This window comes from Manis pentadactyla, chromosome 19 (assembly GCF_030020395.1).
Source record: "Manis pentadactyla isolate mManPen7 chromosome 19, mManPen7.hap1, whole genome shotgun sequence".
In the NCBI taxonomy this organism is placed as follows: Eukaryota; Metazoa; Chordata; class Mammalia; order Pholidota; family Manidae; genus Manis; species Manis pentadactyla.
Genome location: NC_080037.1, coordinates 28616347 through 28632329, shown reverse-complemented (window position 1 = coordinate 28632329; position 15983 = coordinate 28616347). Strand labels below are relative to the sequence as shown.

Below are 15983 nucleotides of genomic sequence, written 5' to 3'. Positions count from 1 at the left end.
TATCCATTCTGCTTATAAACCCTTCCAGAGTTTGTTTCATTTCTGCGATCTCCTTTCTGGCATCTGTGATCTCTTTCCGGACTTCATCCCATTTTTCTTGCGTATTTCTCTGCATCTCTGTCAGCATGTTTATGATTCTTATTTTGAATTCTTTGTCAGGAAGACTGGTTAGGTCTGTCTCCTTCTCTGGTGTTGTCTCTGTGATCTTTGTCTGCATGTAGCTTTGCCTTTTCATGGTGATAGGAATAGTCTGCAGAACTGGGACGAGTGACGGCTGGAAGGACTTCCTTTCTTGTTGGTTTGTGGCCCTCCTCTCCTGGGAGAACAGCGGCCTCTAGTGGCTTGTGCTGCGCAGCTGCGCGCAGACAGGGTTTCTGCTTCCTGCCCGGCTGCTATGGAGTTAATCTCCGCTGTTGCTGTGGGCGTGGCCTGGCTCGGGCAGCTACTCCAAAATGGTGGAGTCGCGTTGGAGCAGGAGCTGTTGGGAGGCTATTTATCTCCGTAAGGGGCCTCCCTGCTCCCTGCAGCCCAGGGGTTAGGGTGCCCAGAGATCCCGGATTCCCTACCTCTGGATTAAGTGGCCCGCCCTGCCCCTTTAAGACTTCCAAAAAGCACCCGCCAAAACAAAACAACGACCACAAAAAAAAACAAGAAAAAAAATTTTTTTAATTAAAAAAAAAAAATTTTTAATTAAAAAAAAAAAAGGTGGTCGTTCGTTTTTCTTTATTCTCCGGTGCCAGCCTCAGGCCTCTGCTCACCGGTCTTTCTGCCCTGTTTCCCTAATATTGCGGTCCCTGTCCCTTTAAGACTTCCAAAAAGCGCTCGCCAAAACAAAGCAGCAAAAAAGAAAAAAAAAAAAAAAAAAAAGTGGTCGCGCGCTTTTCTTATGTCCTCTGTCGCCCAGCCTCCAGTGCCTGCTCACTGTTCTTGCTGCCCTGTTTTCCCAGTATCGAGGGCCCTGCACTCTGGCCAGGATGGCTGGGGCTGGGTGTTCGGCAGCCCTGGGCTCCGTCTCCCTCCCGCTCTGCCTGCTCTTCTCCCGCCGGGGGCTGGGGGGAGGGGCGCTCGGCTCCCGCGGGGCCGGGGCTTGTATCTTACCCCCTTCGCGAGGCGCTGGGTTCTCTCAGGTGTGGATGTGGTCTGGATATTGTCCTGTGTCCTCTGGTCTTTATTCTAGGAAGGGTTGTCTTTGTTATATTTTCATAGATATATGTTGTTTTGGGAGGAGATTTCCGCTGCTCTACTCACGCCGCCATCTTCCGCCCCTGGAAGATTCTTAAAACTCCAAAAATTACCAATAGATCTATTTTAGAGTGATAAAATGGTGAATTTTTGCCAGAGAATTCTAATTCCTATAAATCAGTTCTTAGAAACCATTTAATCACTAAGCATACCTTTGTGTTGTTTCTAAAGGAGACATATTATTTTGAAATATTTTGATCTTAAGTCTTTTAATTCATCTTTATTATCAATATTTTTATGAATCCCTTTCCATTCAGATATTCAGAAAATTTTCAGTAACATCAGTTCATAGTAATATTACCAAGTGATATAAATCACCAGCACAATTCTTATTTGAAAAGCAACATTTTGAAGTATTGTTACTTAACGCAGTTTTGCCTGAGATGCAATGTATATTTTAGAATCAGCCTGAAGGTATAACTGAAAGCTTGGTAGGCTGGAAATGTGTGCCTTGTATGAGCACTTACTAACTTCTCTTCATGGTGCTAATAAGACTGAAAAAAAATGTGTGTTGACTTCTGAGATTTTTCTGTCTCAGTTACGTTTATTACAGCATCATATTTAAATATTTCCAGGTTTTAAATGCAAATTTTTATTTATTACCAATAATTCATATCTATTTTATCATCTTTTAAAATGTTCTTAGGTATTCTGTTTACCCGTATAGTATAAAACAAAGCATTATTGTGTCTCTCCCATTTCCCCCGTTGTTTTGACTAGGACTATTATGTGGTGATTTTGTGTCCTACTGAAACAGATGTACAAGTTCGAAGAGTGCTGCAGATCCCCATGTGGTCCCAAAGAGTTATTTACCTGCAGGGTTCAGCCCTCAAAGACCAGGATCTGTTGAGAGCAAAGTAGGTATCCTTATTTTACATCTTGTAGTGTTTCAAAATGTTTTCTTTCCTCCATATTTTAGCAAATTTCAGTGTAGCAGGATGTGTTCAAGCCTTTTTGCATGCTGTGTTTTGCCTTAGTGCCACTGCTGGTCAGATTGAAAGAGTTAAAGCAGAATCAGTGTGTTTGCTTCTCTTTCTCAGTGTGAGGATGCTCCGTCCACACGGCACCGTGAGTGTGGCATGGCATGATTATCACAGGCTGTCAGAGACAAGTTGAATTATTTAGACTCACTATTAGAGTAGTTCTAGATCCCCAAATTCTGTTTTTATTCTATACATAAAAAGATTGGGCTAAACACTCTGAAATGCCGAAGCAGTTTGAGTCAGGGTTTAAATTTTAAAGAGTTTGTATTATGTACTGGGCAGGTAACACCTGTGTTGCCTGTTGGTAGAGATCAAAGAGTCGCTGGAACTGGAGGAGTCAGAACAAGTTGGTTGTTCTGTTCCCATTGCACATGTGCCAGCCAGCCCAGTTTTAAGGTGACATCGTCTTAAACATTTGTCACAGGTTATGGGGGTTATCCCACATGAGCAGAGTGAGAGCAGAGCTGGGCAGCCTGTGGACACCAGGGAGTCAGGGCATCTGCAGACCAGCCAGAAGAGGTCTCTGGCAGGGGTTGCTTTGCTTGGTGTTTACTGTTGCTTTAAGATTTTTAAACGTCTTCATGTATATCTTTGAGTTGTTCTACATGCTCTTTCAGATTTAAAGTCTCCTCACTGAATTTTATAGCATAAATATTTTTTGTTTGTTGTTTTGTTTTTATCTGGATGGCTTTTGACAAATCAGAAACTCTGGAGACCAAGAGGTTTCTGAAATAAAAGGGTTTATTGAGCCATTATAGATGTTAGCCAGAAAAAAGACTGAGTTCTGGGGCAGGAAGTTTATGCTTTACCAGCAAGCAGCAAGGCCAGTTAACACAACACTTGTCCACCAGATTCAAGAAACATATAAAGATCTCAAAGAAAGTTGTTTAAATTTACATTGGCTACATATAAAGAAGGTGGGCTAATGTGAAGTGGGGAAAGTCCGGGGGTAAGCGGTTAGTCCATAGGAAAGACTTGTGGATTTGTTGTTAATGCTGTTCAGGCAAGATGATGGTGTTCACCAGCGAGAGAGGCGCTGGTTCTGGAAGCCTCTGGATCATTGTTGAAGTGACTTCATCCAGGAATGTAGAGTCTGATTAGTTACAGCCCATGGCTATTGGCTGATTAACTTCCTTTGTCTCTCCACCATTCTCTGGTCCTTATGTTACTTAACTTTAGGATGTCTCAGGATTTTTCCTGCTCATTTCCCCCCTAGCAGCTCTGTTTCTTCTCTCTTAGTTTGAAGCATTGCAGTTAAAATACAACTAATCACAAAATAAAAGCCAATACAACTCCCTTAATTTCAAGAAAACATATATATGAAAAACCGTATAATCATGAAAAAGGGACTACAGTTTGACTTTTTGTTTTACTTCTGTCATTACAAAATATAGAGTTATACAGCAATTCAACAACAATTATTTTCTTCACAGTCAAGTACAGTCATGATCTACTAGAAACCCAACACTTATTTAAGCTTAAGGATACTTTTAGTTTACATGTACTTTGTGTGCCCTGGAATAATCACTGAAATCCGATTTTCTTTTTCAGAAATGAATAGATATTTTAGTGTGTGATTATTATTTTTTTTCTGTCCATATTTAGGATGGATGATGCTGAGGCTTGCTTTATTCTGAGTAGCCGTTGTGAAGTGGATAGGACGTCATCAGTAAGTTTCTAAAATATCTTTCAGTAAATTGTTCTTTTCATCTTAGATTTTTTTTAATTTGATTTTTAAAATTTACAACATTAAGTATTACTAAAGGAAAGCAAATATCTGTAAACTGCCTTTGCCATAATCTAAGAATAGTCATCACTGACAGTTATTAAAAATGTTTTCAAAGTAGTTTTTACTAATTCTTGAGTTTTTCTGTTGCTCAAAATGAAACGAGTCATATGTTAACATAACTAGACCATTTTTTACCACATATAGGACATACTATGTTGTTTCACTAAAATGGTCCCAATTTCCTTAACTCAAAAACAAGGCTGATGGATCAGGCAATCTGTATTAAATCATTTGGAGGGTTTTTGAAAATATGCACCCAGTAAAGTTCTATTCAGGGTGTATGAATGGGGATTAGGAATTTGTATTTTATAAAGACCTCCAGGTGATTCTGAAGCACATCCCAACTTGATAATCTGTGCTTTATATGGTTATTTTCTCTTTGTGGTTTTTTTTTTTAGGTCTAAAGTTCTACAAACTCATAATTAAATTAGACGTGGTTCACCAAATTATAACTTCAATTTTTTTTTTAATGTATTTTAATTTTATTATTTTAAAAAAGTGGTTTACTATTCATGTTGAGTAGGTGCTGCTAACTCACGAGTCTCCGAGCTGACGAGTCCATCTCTACCCTTGTCTGTGATGCACAGACAGGCAAGGACCTGGGGAAGTGGCAAAACCTGCAAGGGTCACTTAGGCATATGATCTGCCCATTTCTGGAACATTTAGTGTATGTCCTCTGTTACATTAATTTTGGACTGCTCTATGTTGTCCTCATTTCTTACTTTTAAACCAATTTTCTCATCCTTTATTTGAATAGGGCTGTTATGGGTTGAATTGTGTTCTCTAAAAGCTCACCTGTTGAAGTGCAAATATCAGTATCGCATAATGTGAAGTTATTTGGAGTTAAGGTCTTAATAGATTTAAGCTTTAATGAGCTACTTAGGATAGACCTTAATCCAGCATGAATATTGATCTTAAAAGATGGTAAATTTGGAGATAGAAAAATATCGGGGAGATTGCCATGTGTCCTTGAAGGCAGCCATCTGTAAGCCAAGGAGAGAGGCCTGGGACAAACCCTTCCCTCACAGCCCGTAGACGGAACCAAGCCTGCTGACACACTGATTTTGTGAGGCAGTGCATGTCAATTATTTAAGCCACCCTCTTTGTTACTGAAGCTCTAGCAAACTAACACAAAGGCAAAGAGTAAAAAATGATGGGAAAAGTTGTAAAATATTTCTCTTTACAGTATGTACTTCTAAAAGTTCTTCTCTCCTTCCCAGACTCTTCTCAGTTCACTTAAGTACTATTTCAATTGTTTATTTATTTATTTTTGAAATACCATTGATATACAATCTTATATTGGTTTCAAATATACAACACAGTGGTTCAACAGTTACCCATTATTATTACATCCTCACCCCCACTAGTGCAGTTACTGTCTGTCAACATAGGCAGATGTTACAGAATCACTGACTGTATTCTCCATGCTGCACTACCATTCCCATGACCAACTTGTATTATGCCTGAGAATTTTTGAGTCTCTTTATCCCCCTCTCCCTCCCAGCCAACCCACCCCAACACTTCCCCCATGGTAACCACCAGTCACTTCTCAGTGACTATGAGTCTACTGCTGTTTTGATCATTCTGTTTTTTGTTTTTAGATTCCACAAATAAGTGAAATCATATAGTATTTGTCTTTTTCTACCTGGCTTATTTCACTTAGCATAATACCTTTTAGGTCCATTAAAGTTGTTGCAAATGGAAGGATTTCTTTTTTTTTAATGACTGAATAATATCCCATTGTGCTTATGTACCACATCTTCTTTATCCATTCATCTACTGATGGACACTTAGATTGCTTCCATATCTTGGCTGTTGTAAATAATGTGATAATAAACATAGTTTTCATACATCTTCTTGAATCAGGGATTTTGTTTTCTTCAGGTAAATTCCTAGAAGTGGCTGCACCGATTTACATCCTCACCAGCAGTGTAGGCATGTTCCCCTTGTCTTCACATCCTCTCCAGCACTTGTCATTTCTTGTCTTTTTGATAGTGGTCATTCTAACTGGTGTGAAGTGATATCTCATTGTAGGTTTGATTTGCATTTCCCCAATGATTAGCTATGTGGAGCATCTTTTCGTGGACCTGTTGGCCATCTGTATGTCTTCTTTGAAGATGTGTTTGTTCAGGCCCTCTCCCCATTTTTTTATTTGAGTTCAGGTTTTTTTTTTGGTGCTAAAGCAAATGAGTCTTTACATTTTTTGGATGTTAACCCCTTATCAGATAAATCATTTATTAATATATTCTCCCATTCTTTAGGTTGCCTTTCTGTTTGTTGATGGTGTCCTTTGCTATGCAGAAGCTTTTTAGTTTGATATACTCATCCTTTTTCAGTTTTTAGTTTTGTTTCCCATGCCCAAGAAGATGTGTCTGGGAAAAATTTGCTCCTGTTTATATTCAAGAAATTTTTGCCTGTGTTTTCTTCTAAGAGTTTTATGGTTTCATGCCTTATATCAGGTTTCTGATCCATTTTGTGTTTACCTTTATATATGAAGTTAGATAGTAATCCAGTATTGTTCTCTTGTATGTAGATGTCCAATTTTTCCAACACCATTTATTGAAGAGGCTGTATTTTCTCCACTGTATATTCATGTCTCCTTTATCATATATTAATTAACCATATATGCATGGGCTTTCTATTCCATTTCATTGCGATATGGGTAAGTTCTTGTGCCAGTACCATGCTGTTATGATTACTGCAGCTTGAAGTCATGGAGTGTAATACCCTCAGCTTTATTCTTTCTCAGAATTGCTTTGGCTATTCAATTGTTTATCAGTTGGTCCAGCACATTAGGTGCTCCTAACATACTTATTAAATAAATGAATTTGAATAGAACATAATCTACTATATGTTTCTATAATTACTAAACTTATATAATTGTTATTCTTGTGTATCTCAAGTTATAATAACTTGGTTTTATAATATTTACAGTCCTTCAGTTTCTATAATATTTTGAATAAGAAAGAGGAGCATAAGCTTTAAGGTGTACATATGTAATATTTTTTAGAGTACCCTTTATAATGTGAATTTGGGAGCTTTCAATTAAACAAATGCATTCCATTTCCTCCTGACAGTACACTAAATTGAGAAGAATGAGTAAAAAGAATCACTCCTAAGAACAAAGGAGATTGGTAGATGATACAACGCTAATACAAGTTTGGAAGTTAGAAAGGAGATAGATAAGTGGTAGCTTACTTAACAGATATATGGAAGTTAAAATTAAGTTGAAAGAGGAAACAAATTAGAAATAGGCTTCATTTTGCAGTGGAACCTCAAAAGTCTCTGGACATAGAGGCACCACATGCCTCCAAATGTAAGTTTATATGTAGGACTAACTATATGAATAATGATTAAAACTATGTAAGTAAAACAGTTAGATTCCCTGAACCCCTTCAAACCCCATTGCTGGTCATTTTTCCTACACTGAGAAAAGAGATTTCTTATTTGGGGAATTTGATTGAGGGATATCCTTAACTCAGAAACACTAGGTAAAGCTGAGAGTTGAGCATAATCAAGGGAAATAAAGAGCAAGCTACTCACTGAATATAAGATGCTTCTCCCAGATGACTCAGGAGTTTACCAGCCAGGGCTACATCTCCACTGGCACAAGATTGGAGGAATTTTCTCTGGAGAAATGGTTCATCATATGAGAGAATGCTATATATATAGATGGTATGTGTATATAAGGATACAGAGTTTGGAGTTCCTCAATTCAGTATCACAGATTGATCAACTTAAAGTAAATTCCATGTAAAAATAAGGACTGTTCACTCAGTCCCAACTGCTTTTGAGTGCTTCCCTCTTATGTATGTTCAGATGACAGAGATCACTAGACATTTAAGGAAGTTTCTCTCAAGAGAAAGAAAGAACAAATGAATAAACAAAAAGCATGCAGAAATGAGGAACTCAGAGGAAACAAAAAGCTGTACAAGAAGAAATAAAATTTAAAATGTATAATAAATATTCTCAGAGTAATATGAGAAAATGGAAAGTGTCCATATATAAAACAAGAATAGTAGAGTATTGAACAAAATGCATTAAGACAAAACAAGAAGCATTTAGGGAACCAAAAAGAGCTCCTGGAAATTGAATGTAAGGTAGCACATGAAGTACTAAATAACAGGTTTAAAAGAAAAATATAAGGACATTGAACAAATGAAGAGTAATAAAATCAAACAGTGGAAGAGTGGAGTCAAAACAAGAGAAAATTTAAGGAGTAGTCAGGAAGAAGCAAATGTCCATATAGTAAGAGCTTAAGAAAGAGAGTCCAGAAATGGGGAGAGAGTATTATTAAAGATATGATAAACACAGATTTCTCAGGCTGGAACTGTCAAATTGAGAGAGCCCATCAATAATGAGAATAAAACCTATTCTGGTGAGAGAGGTTGAGACATGACAAGGACTAAGAGAAAGAGGAGATGAGAATGAAAGAGGAAGAAAAATGGGAGGAAAAAGGCAATTGAAACAAAAAAGAGAGAATCAAAATATTTTAAGACTTCTCAAAAGTAATACCAGAAGGCAGGAGACAATGGGGGACATGCTTTCAAAATTCTGAAGAAAAATGTGTTTTCACTTATAATCCTGTATCCTGACAAACTTTCATTCAAGTAAGAAGGTGGAAAGAGATAGTTATATTCAAGAAAGACTTGCAGAAAATGCACAGTCCTCAGGAAGCTCCTAAGATGTGTTTTATCAAACCCAGGGAGTATGTGAGGATAAAACAAGATTCAAAGAAGAAAATGGGAATTATCCTGATGACGGTAGAAGCAGATTTTGTGACGACAGTTGGCAGAAGGCTCTGAGTGCCAGCAGGGAGGCAGCGTCTGGAAAGAGAGGAAATCAGTGCTACCTAACATGGCTGAATATACTGAAAGATTTCCCCTTCTGGGCAGATTTTACAGACAGCCCTGTGTCACGTAATAGTCATACGATAAATCTTTTACCCTCCGTATCTCAGCATGTTATTGTATTTGGAGATAGGGCCTTTAAAAAGGTAATTAAGCCAAAATGAGAGCATTAGAGTGGGCTCTAATTCAATCTTGCTGGTTCCTTATAAGAAGAGATTGGAACATCAGAGACACCAGGGATGCATGTGCACACACAGAGGAAGGGCACCCGGGGAGGCGGCAGGAGGGCGGCTCTCCGCGGATAAAGGAGAGAGAGTCCCAAGGAAACCAGCCCTGCCGACACTTTGATCTTGTACTTTCAGCCACCAGAACTAAGAGAAAATACACTTTGTTGTTCAAGTCAGTCAGTCTGAGGCTTTATTATGGCAGACCTAGCAAACTAACATAGCACATTTTGAATTAGTGGTTAGAAAACTAAACAGATGCCAAAAGGGACAATTATTATCTCTATAGAAGAACAGATTATTCAAATTTGGAAATGTAATTATAACACTTACTATGGCTTACAACAAATAATAATCATTGTAGTATGGATGCTGAATATTGATCTCACTACAATTATTAACTACACTAAAAAGATGGAAATGTAGGGGAGGAAAATTTATCCTCTATCCTTCTAGGTTCTTTTGGCCAGTTTATTAGTTAAATTGACATAAGATGGACTCGCAGTAGAAAAGCAAATTTAATTTCATATGTAGAGGAGCCCCACAAAGACACGAGAGGCTTCCTTGGGAGACAGGTGAAGCTTATATGCCATCCTGAGCTGAGGGGTTAGCAATCTGGGGCTTCAGAGGGAATGAAGACAGTTCAGAAGAAGATGGGAGAAACACATGGTAGCAAATGAATGTGTGTCACGCTGTGTGGAGACTGCGTGATACAGAGGCCTTTGAACAGGCCCTTCCGAGCTCCCCTCGCTTTCTGCCCCTGCACCACACCCTTTTTAGTTGCCTCTGGTGACAGTTATCTTCCTGGATCAGGACTTCCATCTAAATTCCTTCAGGCAGTGAAGGAGGATGTAAAAGTTCTTCCTGAGTCTCTTGGACCTTGATTGAATTTAGCTCAAAGTAATACACAGACCAAAGTGACACATTTTTTAAAGACCCATTCTGAACCCCTTCAGAGAGAAAGGAAATTGGGGGTGAGGTGAGGTTGGGGGCCAGAAAGGTATACTCTTGTATTCTATAGTAGGAAGCCAGTAGATAATATTTAAAATTAAAAATCAAGATATAGTAATACAATCATATCTAGAAATATGGATGGAAATAACAGAAATACTAATTTTTAGTGATTGCCTATGTGGAATAGGAATGTTATGTGAGAATAGGAAAAAGAGGGGAGGCATCCCTTACATTTTATGAATCTCGTAGAATTATGTGCTTTTGAACTATGTATGTGTACAGGTTTCATATATTTTTAGTTAAGTGGGATTTGGAAATATTTCTTTGTCTAGGAAAAAGTTCATTTGACTATAAGCTTTTTGTCTGGGGAGGTAACCTGGTTTCTCTTCATACAAGCTCCGTTTAAGTCTTGAGATGCCAGTGAATAGATAAATTTTCAGTTAACCTGCCTGTTTTTTTAATTCAACTTTTAGCTTAAGAAAACTGATTAAATTATTCTGTTATTCACCTTGTAATTCAGGGGAAACTACAATCGTGCCAAGTGAAGCCTAGTAAAACATGTAGAATTTGACAGCTGTTGTTGAAAGAAGTAGCATGTTATAGCTGTGAAAAGTTTAGCAGAGTAACAAGGGGTCAGTAGATACAGGAAACGCAAGTAAATCTTTAAAATCCCTGCAGGGGACTTCTGACTTCTGGTTTCTGTGTGAGGATCTTGTGGGTAGCCACCCCACCCTAGCACCAACCGAAAATCTGGGCAAACTGAAAAATCAAAAACACTTCTAGGATATGTAAGAAAAGTGAGAAAAGAGAGAAAACCATTGCCTTCAAGATTGAAGAGACTGGCAGGCAAGTAGAGATAATAACCGTTTAGCAGAGCAAAGTCTCACGAGAGGAAACTCCTGTGGGAACCAATGCTGGGACAGGAAAAACTGAACTGTAATTAATGAATTGGTGGAGGCTCAGCATGGACAACTTGGAGAGTTAACAACTCCAGGGGAGTCTAGTAATGGAAGGGGGTGCCCACAGTTTTGTGAGATTTACCTGCAGAAGCTTGATTAGGTTCTCACAGTTCTCATAAAGAAAAATCCCCTTGGGCTTCTGGGAGTTGAAAGGCAAGAGGAACCATTTGGATTACACCGGAGCACTCTGTTCTTAACACGGGCTGTCTTCAAGAGAAACGAGTTAACCAGAACCTAACCTGCTGGGCATTATCGGAGCCTAACTGATACCCAGCTCCAGCCTTCCACAGAGGAGGAAGGAAATACTTCACTGCAAGCACACTAGCCATCCTCTTCGACATAAGGAGGCGGAGGCTAAACATACCGACAAACACTTGTGAAGTTCGCAGTCTGGTTGCATAGACTCGTCAAAACTAAGACCTGATCTTAGGACTACAGAGTGCTTCTCCACTCTCTACAATTCACCACCATGTTTTTAGAGGCTTGTTTATAGCAGTTCCTTTAACTTGGTTAACCTTGACCAGCTACCAAGAAAAAATTACAAGGCACACCAAAAGGCAAAAAGCCACAGCTTGAAGATAGAATAAGCATCAGGGCCATATATGGAAGGGGTGCTAAAATTATCAAGCCAGTAATTTAAAACAACTTGAATAGATAAAGTAGACAATATGCAGGAAAACATGGGCAACGTGAGCATAGAGATGGAAACTTTAAGAAAGAAATGAAAAAGATATGCTGGAGATCAAAAACAGTGCAACAGAAATGCAGGAAGCCTCTGACGGGCTTGTCAGTAGACTGGACACAGCTGAGAGCAGAATTTCTCAACTGAAGGGTAACTTAAAACAATCCTCCACAAGCAAAAAGCAAGGAGAACAAAACCTGAAAAAAATGGAATATTTGAGGACCACTGGGCAGCTGTGAGAGACCTCATGTGCATGTGACAGGGACATCAAAGGAGAAGAAAGCAAGCAAGCAACAGAATTATGTGAAACAATGACTGAGAATTTCCCCAAATTAATGGTCAGACACCAAACCACAGACAGGAAGCTCAGAGACACCGAGCAGAAGAGATAACCAAAAAGTGACCCCTAGGCCTATCATTAACAAACTACAGAAAAATCAAAGATAAAAATTCCTGAAAGAAGCCAGTGGGGGGGAAAAATGTCTTTACTATAAACCAACAGAATTACATCCAACTTATTTTCAGAAACCATGCAAGCAAGAAGAGAATGTACTGAAACATTTGAAGTGCTGAGAGGTAACACGATAGGGAAATCGGTGTCAGAGTTCAGGGACCTTGGACAGAGGGACAAGGAGAAGGGCCTGGGTCCTGTTAAGTGAGTGGAGTGTTAGGTCTTGAGGGAGAGACAAGGTAAAAAAGAAAAACCAATATCCATGCATGGCACTAAAGTGTACATTATGTCTGCTGCTTGGCAAAGACTGGAGAGTTTCTTGACTGCTTTACGTTTGTGTATAAAGGAGCTCACAGAATGTCTACAGCCCTCAGAGAAATAGAAACTTTTAGGGGCTTGATTACAAAATGGATAGCTGACTACATTCCCACTGTGCTCGTATCTGGACACACCAGTAGGCTACCATTCACCTCTTTTTCAACCCATCTTTACCATAATTGTGGGCACAATACTCCAATTGAAGATTTATTAATAAAAAATATAGAAATGTAGAAAAAACATTTCACTATGCTAAGTAGCTCCCAATGTTAGTATAGAGGATAATGTCAAGTATATGTTGGTTATTCTGTCTTAGGAAGAGCCTGACCTAGTTGCTGCTGCAAATAATACATTATTCCTACAGAAAAGATGGTTCAATTATTCCCATGATCCACCTTCTCTTCCTTCCCCAGTGTTTGGCTTAAATCCTATCAGGAGAGTTGAAACTCTGCTCTTTGGTTCTCCAAAGGTTAACAAATGCAGCATTTTTTTGTTTTCTTTTGCAAAAAATGTAGGTCATCTTGTTTTGGTTAGGTATTTTTGTATTGACTATATTATATATGAGGGTTTGGTGCAGACAGGCTATTTTATTTGACTTTCCCCAAGAAAAGTCATTCCTTTTAGGAGAGGAAGAGAATAAATAACTCCTCCTTTATGATTATCCATTCCTGCTACAATTTAATGATTTCACCTGCACTAAATTTTCCCTGTATCTTCACTTAGAGGAAAATGAACTCTAGAATCTTACCTTTCATACATCTAAGTCAACATCACTGCCATTTTCACTTGCTTTCAGGAGTCAAGGCGAGTGTCTTGAGAAAGCCGGAAGACTGGGGACCATGATGTGTTCTCACTCCTCTCGGCACCTGTCTGGTATCCCTAAATTCAATCAAGCTCACCCACATTAGAAAACTAAATCACATAGAAAAACTGTAGGGGATTATCAAAACATTACTATGTGCCCAGTCAGTTGTTCTTAGGCTACATACTCTTCAACATGGGTTGAGAACTAGTGTTGAGACAACTATTAGTAATAAACATGTTCATCCATATTTTACTGACACAGTTAAAGAGCAAAGTAAAAAGTTTTATTTTGTTGTAAAAGTGATAAAAAATGTAAGGTCAATTACACTGAAGTTTCCTTGGAGAAATATTTGTTAAATAAATAAGATAAGGCAAGATTTTTTTCCTTTTCTTCTATTAACTTTAATTCCAAGGATAAATAAGTGAAACTAATTAGTGAAATGTTCATGATTTCTTAAAGAGAAAGTAAGTTAAACTAAATTTTTTTTTGTTCCTAGAATGAATAATTTCAAAAATTATTCTTAATAGATTAGATTTATTTTACAGTATTTTCCTGCTATATCTATGCACATATGAATCAGGATTTTCTGTTGTATGGAAAAAATGAATTTCTAAAATTGTTAAATCAGAATTTTTTATATTAAACATACTTTTAAAGAAATTTTCTTAAATCTGGTTTTCAATCATTCTATATGAGAATGTTCTTTTATTTTTGTTGACATGGTGATACCTTTTGAAAGTGTTTATTTCATACTATTTTTGAAAAAATATATATTCATTTATTGTTGCTGAGTTTGCAAAATTAAATGTATAAGTTATTTTATTATTATAATAAGTTTTATAACCAACAGAAAACTGCCAACCCTGGCATTAGATAGTGCATATTTTGCTGATAGGAAGGAGAGGGGGAGTTGTGAATAACATCAAAGTGAAAAAATTAATAGGTATCCCAAAGGAATTAATAATATTTCATAAAAATAAATATATTCCTATATAAAGTTTTTATTCCTTATTCAAAAATCAGAGGGTAATTATGATCTGAAAGGATAGCAGCATCCTTAGTAAATGTTTTCTTCTTTGTATTGAAAAACCAAAATTGTTTTAAAAACATCAAGTGTAGTTTCACTGAGGTCAAAAATTCTTTCTGATGTTCCAGATAAATTCTAATTTTAAAAAATGAAGCACAGAATTCAGACAAGATAAAGAAAGAAAAGGCATCCAAATTGATAAGGAAGAAGTAAAACTGTCACTATTTGCAGATGACATGATACTATATGTAGAAAACCTAAAGACTCCACCAAAGAACTATTAAAACTAATAACTGGATTCAGCAGTTGCAGGATACAAAATTAATTCACAGAAATCTGTTGGGTTACTATAAACAACAAATTAATTGAAAGAGAAATCAGAAAACAACACTATTTACAACAGCATCAAAAAGAATAAAATGCCTAAAAATAAATCTAACCAAGAAGGTGAAAGACCAGTGCTTTGACAACTAAAGAGAAATTAAAGACATAAATCAATAGAAATGCTCATGGATAAGAAGAATTAATATTGTTAAAATGGTCATCCTGTCCAAAGCAATTTACAGATCAATGAAACGTCCTATCAGTATTCCAACAACATTTTTCAATGAACTAGAAATAATAATCCAAAATTAATATGGAACCACAAAAGACCCTGAATAGCCAAACAATCCTGAGAAAGAACAAAGCTGAGGGAATTATGTTCCCTGACTTCAAGCTATACTACATGGCTACTGTAATCAAAGTAATTTGGTATGGCACAAGAATAGACCCACATATCAATGGAACAGAAGAGAAAGCCCAGCTATGAACCCATGCATATATGGTCAATTATTATATGATAAAGGAGCCACGAATATGCAAAGGGAAAAGACAGTCTCCTTCAATAACTGGAGTTGGGAAAACTGGACAGCTACATATAAAAGAATTAAACTGGATTATTGTCTAACCCCATACACAAAAGTAAACTTGAAAAAGATTAAAGACCTAAATGTAAGACATGAAACCATAAAACTCTTAGAAGAAAATGTAGGCAAAAATCTCTTGAACAAAAGTATGAGCAATTTTTTTTTCTGAGCACATCTTGGACAATGGAAACAAAATAACAAATGGGACTACATAAAATTAAAAAGTTTCTGTACAGCAAAGGACACCATCAACAAACAAAAAGGCAGTGTACAATATGGGAGAATATATTCATAAAGGCCTTATCTGATAAAGGATAAGCATCTAAAATAAATAAGGAATTCATATGCCTCAAAACCAAGAAAACAAATAACTGACTAAAAACTGGGTAGAGGACCTGATCAGACATTTTTCCAAAGAAGATATACAGATGGCCAATAGGTGCATGAAAAGATGCTCCACATTGCTAGTCATCAGGGAAATGCAAATCAAACCCACAGTAAGATATCACTTCACACCAGTTAGGATGGCTGCTCTCCAAAAGGCAAGAAATGATAAGTGTTGGTGAGCATGTGAAGCAAAGAGAATGCTCCTACACTGTTGGTGGGATGTAATCTGGTGTAGCCACTGTGGTAAATAGTATAGAGGTTCCTCAAAAATCTAAAAAGAAATACCATATGACCCAGTTATTCCACTTCTAGGAATTTATGTGAAGAAATCAAAATCCCTGATTCAAAGACACATGCACCCTATATTTATTGCTGCATCATTTACAATAGCCAAGATATGGAAG

At 37.4% G+C, this 15983-nt stretch overlaps 1 protein-coding gene across 5 annotated transcripts in view; it reads left to right on the top strand.

Annotated features, from left to right (window-relative positions):
• KCNT2 (potassium sodium-activated channel subfamily T member 2) overlaps positions 1 to 15983 on the top strand; it is a 431161-nt gene that overhangs the window by 199892 nt on the left and 215286 nt on the right. For all 5 annotated transcript variants that reach the window (XM_036919693.2, XM_036919691.2, XM_036919695.2 and 2 more), the window contains 2 exons: positions 1963 to 2099; positions 3831 to 3894. In XM_036919693.2, coding sequence (XP_036775588.2) covers positions 1963 to 2099; positions 3831 to 3894 — 201 coding nt within the window. The remainder of the gene's footprint in view (positions 1 to 1962; positions 2100 to 3830; positions 3895 to 15983) is intronic.